This window comes from Sciurus vulgaris (genome assembly GCF_902686455.1).
Source record: "Sciurus vulgaris genome assembly, chromosome: 4".
In the NCBI taxonomy this organism is placed as follows: domain Eukaryota; kingdom Metazoa; phylum Chordata; class Mammalia; order Rodentia; family Sciuridae; genus Sciurus; species Sciurus vulgaris.
Window position 1 is genome coordinate 47,969,276 of NC_136464.1, and position 5,863 is coordinate 47,975,138.

The window sequence follows — 5,863 nt, forward strand, 5'->3', positions numbered from 1 at the left end:
CTGTACCCATCACCAGTTACTTAGTGTAACAATATTCTTAGTGTAACAGTATTCTTTAACAATATAGAATGACAATTCCTATGTAAAGCAACATGGCTCTCTTTTGATTCCTATTGCTCCTAAACAATATGCCATGTGAACAGTGATTGTGTGGATGCTAACCATTCTTTAGTATGTACCTAGGTAAGGGTCATTTTGACCCACTTCCCCCTCTGTTGATGATCTCATGATGTTAATGTGTAATCTTGAATCATAGCAACAGACACTTATGATTAATGTAATTTTTGGTATAAGAACCCCTACAACCCTGTGGTCAGGGCAGTTCTCCCAATAGCCATTTTTGGAGCATTGTGTGAGACAGTCAGCTGGCCGGCTTAATAAAGACCCTCAAATTTGGACTTCTCAGTGGTGATCGGTCTGTTCTTAAGTTGTGCCCCATAACACAACTGAAATTATTTCTCAGTAGAAGATTTAATGCAATCATTGCTTCAAACCAAAGGTGAGACAGTCATGTCAATTTGGTAGACTTACTGGAAGCAATACTTTGAATAAGCACAAGTTCTTCAAGTAAGGACAATAGCAAAGTCATACTTCCACATTTTTATGACTCTCCTATGTCTAACACCAATATTTTTATCCTACAAAGGTAATAAAGTATGTATAAATCATGGTTCAACCAGAGAAACTGTGTCAATAATGTGTGTGTGTGTGTGTGTGTATTTAGTAGGGTTTGTAGATTCAATCATTCAATACCACATGCACACCTACACAAAAAATGAAAATTAAAGAATTATACATCATAATCAAGTACAATTTACCCCTGAAATGCAAGGATGGTTCAAAATGAGGAAAATCAATCCAATCTACTACATTCATACAAGAAAGGACAGTAAACACATGATCATTTCAGATGATGTAGAGGGGAGGGGGAAAAGCACTTGACAAAAGTCAATACTAATGGCTCTTCTACATGCTTAGCACATAGTCACCAATGAGCTGCATCACTTGTCCTACATTTTCATGTTTGATGTGGTCATATTTGTCATATTTATTTCCTGTGCTTTCAGTGTCATTCCAAGAGACATCAAATCAGATGTCATTAAACTATCCTTTCACATAGGGTTTTAGTCACTTCAGGCCTTAATTCAAGTCTTTCCTCTATTCACAATAATGTTTACATGTGAGGTAATATTCTATCTTCATTCTTTGAATGTGAACATCAATTTTTCCTCTAATAGATGAAGTTTTTGTCCTTTCCCCATTGTGTACTGAGATCCTTGTTGAAGACCCTTTTTCCATATACACATGGGTTTATTTCTGTGTCACATTTCTGTTTCATTGGTTTGTATATTGGACTTTATGTCAATTCCATCATTTTAGTTCCTGTCAAATTACATTTAGGCATTAAAATGTGTGAGATCTCCTAGTTCTCCCTTGGCTATATTTCTTTGGAAATTCAAAATCTCTTGAAATTTCATACCAATTTTAAGTGTTTTTATTCCTATTTAGACAAAAATACCATTGAGATTTTGATAAGGATTGTATTGAATTTGTACAGCACTGTGGGTAATATGGAAATACCAATCTGGAAGTCTTTCAGTTCTTGAACACAAGAAAACTTTTACTTATTATTGCTTCATTTAATTTTCTCCAACTCATTCTAAAGTTGTAAATAATTGAGGTTTTGCCTCCTTGGTGAGTTTGTTAAGTATTTTATTCTTTTTGATGCTTTTTAAATGAGATTTACTTCTTGATTCCTTTTTCTGACTCTTCAATATATGTAGAAACACATTTGATTTTTATCCTATAATTTTGATGAATTTTTAAGTGAGTTCTGAAAATATTGTATGGCATATTTAGGTTTTTCTTCCTGTGACACTATGTCATCTATGAACAGAGAAATTTACCTCTTTTCTAATTTGGATGTCTACTATTTTCTTTCCCTGTGGACTTGCTCATAGAACTTCTACTACTTTGTTGAATGGAAGTGGCAAGACTGGGCATGTTTCTTCCTTCCTAATCTTAGAGGAGAGGCTTCCAGGCTTTCACTGTTGGGTTTGATGTCAGTTGTGGGATTTTCTCTGTGTTGAGACTGTTTCCTTCCAATCCTGGTTTCTTGATTGTTTTCATCATGAATTAGGGTTGAGTTTTGTCAAGTACTTTCCCCCTGTACATCATCTGAAATGATCATGTGTTTACTGATCTTTCTTCTATGAATGTAGTAGATTGCATTGATTTTCCTCATTTTGAACCATCCTTGCATTTCAGGGGTAAATTGCACTTGATTATGGTGTATAATTCTTTAATTTTCATTTTTTGTGTAGGTGTGCATGATGTGGTGTTGAGGCTCAAATCCAGTGCCTCATGAAAATTCAGGAAATATTCTCTCACTGAATTAAATCTTCAGTCATATATAATTTTAAAGTGTGTTGTTGAATTCAGTTTTTTAATATTTTGGTGAGGATTTTTTCACAATTTTTCAGAGTTTGTTCTGATATTTTTTCTTTCTTTTTTTTAACACAATGGTTTTATATTTTATTCACTAGAATATGAAGAATCAAACAGTTTAGAATTCTGACCAAAAAAATCCCAGATAACTGTAATTGCTTAATGAAATACAAAAAATATTGTTGTAAAAAGACTTTAAGCCTGCCTTTTCATCTCAACATGTGAAATTTTACCAGCAACATTTTCTTCAATCCCTTCAGCAAGAAGTTCCAGCCTACATACAAATGTAACATTGTCTTTTTCTACTCATGAAACACTTGGATCACACCCCAGTATATAAAGACAAAAAATAAATGTATAATAAAAAGATTGGATAAATCAGGAGAGAATTTTTGGTGAATTCTTTACCCACTAACAATGAAGCAGCACTGTAGGCAGCCCAAAACACACCAAACAGTTTTATAAGTGTAGACACCACTTCAAATGATCCAACCACGAAAAGTACTGGAGCTATTACAATGAGAGGAAGTAATGAATATCCTATAACTCCAAGAACTTGGCCATATGCAACTTCACCACCAAGAACTCTGGCCAGCAAGAAAATTGTCAGTGAACCAAATATCCGAATGGTTATAATCCATGAGACCACCCTAAACTGTCCATTCAATGATATCATGGAAAAGAAAAGAACAACAGCCAGAGGATTGTCTCTCACCCCTTCTCTATTAAAACCAAGTGATGGCATTGGCATCAAAACACATCGGATTCTGTAGTAAATGTCCTTTAGATCGATATCCAATTCTTCCAAGAGTGGCTTGTTATCTTCAGGATCATCACCTTCAACTTCCAAAAGCCAGCCATACCCTCTTTGTCTCAGAAATGTAGTAGCTGTAGATTCTTTGATAAAATCACCACCGAGGTTTAATTTGACATCTGGGGATGCTATGGAACCACTGAGGTCTTTGGTGCCTGCTGAGGAGATAAAGGTGAAGTCCCCGTTAGCTGGGGCCTAAGCCTGTGGGGCCGTTGGCTGCATCTCGCCGCCCCTCCCCCGCTGCGGTGGAGGACGCTGCAGCTGGGCCCAGGTCCCAAAGGTCTCAAGGACGCGGACCCGCAGGCTCGCGCTATGGTGCGGCCTGCGAGACGCCAGCCAAGAGGTGCAGGTTGGGGCGGAGGTCCAAGACAAGCGCAGCAGGCTGCTGGGCTGCCCCGAGACTGCCCACCAAAGTCCTCCCGGTGGCGACTGCCCAAACACCACGACGCCTGGGCCCTGACAAGACCATAACCGGTATTTTTTCTTATACTGTCTCTGTTTGGCACTGAAATTTGGGTAATTCTGGCTTGGGAGAATGAGTTTGTAAGTATTCCTTCCCGTTACACACTTTTTTTTAAAAAGATTGAAAAGGATTTGTGCTAACGTGTGTGTGTGTGTGTGTGTGTGTGTGTGTGTGTGTGTGTGTGTGTGTGGTAGAATGTGCTCCAGTGAAGCTATATGATCCTGGGATGGTCTTTCTGTGCTGCTCAGTGACCATTGAATAAACCTCTTCACATGTAAAGAGCCTATTCAGATTTTTATTTCTTCATGTGTCAAGTCACTTCATGCTATTTTCTTAGAATATATTAACTTCTGAGGTATTCATTTCTTTGGCATATCAGTGTTCATAGTAATCTTTTTAACATTTCTCATCTCTCTGGCATTACTTCTACTGTATCATCCTTCATTTCTAACTTTCAATATTTTTGAGTATTCTCTTTTCTTATTCTAGCTGAGGCATTTTCAGTTTTCTTTCTTTAAAAAAAATCCAACTTTTTGTTGTTGTTGTTGTTTTGCTCTAATCTTACTTTTGGTAATTTAGGTTTAGGTTGTTCACCTTTTTCTAGAACCTTCAGGCACAAAATTAGTTTTGCTCTTTTTCTCATTTGAGTGCCTTTTCTTTATAAATGCCAGTGCTTATTCTGAAAGCATCATTGTTTATATTGCTTTTTCCTATGTTTTTCATTTAATTTTATTTGATTTGAGGTTTTTTCTGTTTTGTTTTGTTTTTAAGTGATTCTGGTGATCAAACCCAACGGGATTATGCTGGCTAGGCAGCTCTCTACCATTGAGCCAGGCCCCTGTCCCTGTCCCTGTCTTTTTATCTTGACACAAAGTGTCAGGACTAAGTTGCCCAGGCTGGCCTTGAACTTATAATCCTCTTGCCTCAGCTTCCTGAGGCACATGTGCTGCCATACCTGGTTTATAGCATCTTTTGTGGAGATATTATCTTAGTCTCTAGCAGGTGGGCAGCAAGATATTTCATTACACTTGAGAAGGTAAGCTCTGGAACATAGGTTGTGAATATTTTATCCTGTTCCCAAGGTTACTGAGTCAGTCCAACCTGGGAATCTAAGAAAACTGTGATCGTTCAGAAGTTTGTCATTTGAAGGTCTGTGCATGGTTTCTGCCATAGCCAGTCTTTGCTTTAATTCATAACTACCTAATAATTGAAGCCTTTCCCATACCTTGGAAGTTAGTGGTGAACAGTGAAATGGTTAATGCTTTCACCTAGTTTTATAATGAGTCACTAAGATATGGAACAGAGTACAGGGAAAACAAATTTAGACTTGTAATTGAGAAAGCAAGGAGAAAGAAAAGAGCTTTGAATTCAGTGTGTGGCTCCATTCCTACTGGCTTTAATGTGGCTGGCTTTGCACTTGCCTGGGTGTAGGAGCTCCTGAGCCAGCCTCTTAGTGTCTCAGAAAGGGAATCTGTCCAGGTTTGGGGGAATTGATATGTCCATGGTGGAAAAGAGGGTCCAAGGTTTTCTAGTCACCATTTTGCTGATGTTTTTTTCCTATTAGCCAACGGGCAAACCAGGGGTCTGTAGGGGCAAATACCTATACTTATGAGGGAGATAGTTTCTGTCTCTTTAAAGGATTAATAATCTACCTTCTTGCTTTTTTTTTTCTATTTTTATTACATCTAAAACTTATCCATGAAACTTATGCAGAACCAATCAAATTCACTAAGTCACTCTGAATATTCTTTTAGATACCCTAGAGCAGAACTTCCCTCATTATAAAATTGACCTCAACATTCCCAGAAGTGTTTGTGTTTCAAATCTCTTATCTGTGATCCTGATCTGAGCAGCTCAAATATGTGTCCACCCCTGTTAGAGGTTGGACCTAGAATGTCCCCCCAAGGGTCTAATGTGTGGAGGGCTTTTCCCTTCAATGGTGGTGCTATTGGGAGATGCAGGAAACTGTGAGATGTGGGCCTTAGATGGAGGATGTTGCTCAGTAGAGGCATGTTCTTGAAGGTCTAGCATGTCCCTGGCCCCTGATACCTCTCTGTGCTTCCCAGCTGTCATGACCAAGCAGTTTTGCTCCACCACCAACCTGTCATGATGCCCTGCCTCTCCTCAGACCCATAATC

General features: G+C 38.3%; 1 protein-coding gene across 1 annotated transcript; it reads right to left on the reverse strand.

Moving 5' to 3' along the window:
- Window positions 1-2,572: 2,572 nt before the first annotated feature.
- LOC306658908 (protein YIPF4-like) lies at window positions 2,573-3,731 on the reverse strand (the record flags this gene model as incomplete). Its single annotated transcript, XM_079136209.1, has 2 exons — window positions 2,573-3,457; window positions 3,585-3,731. 2 exons carry the CDS (start codon window positions 3,729-3,731, stop codon window positions 2,771-2,773), a joined length of 834 nt encoding a protein of 277 aa, XP_078992335.1. The 3' UTR covers window positions 2,573-2,770.
- Between the last annotated feature and the right edge of the window lie 2,132 nt (window positions 3,732-5,863).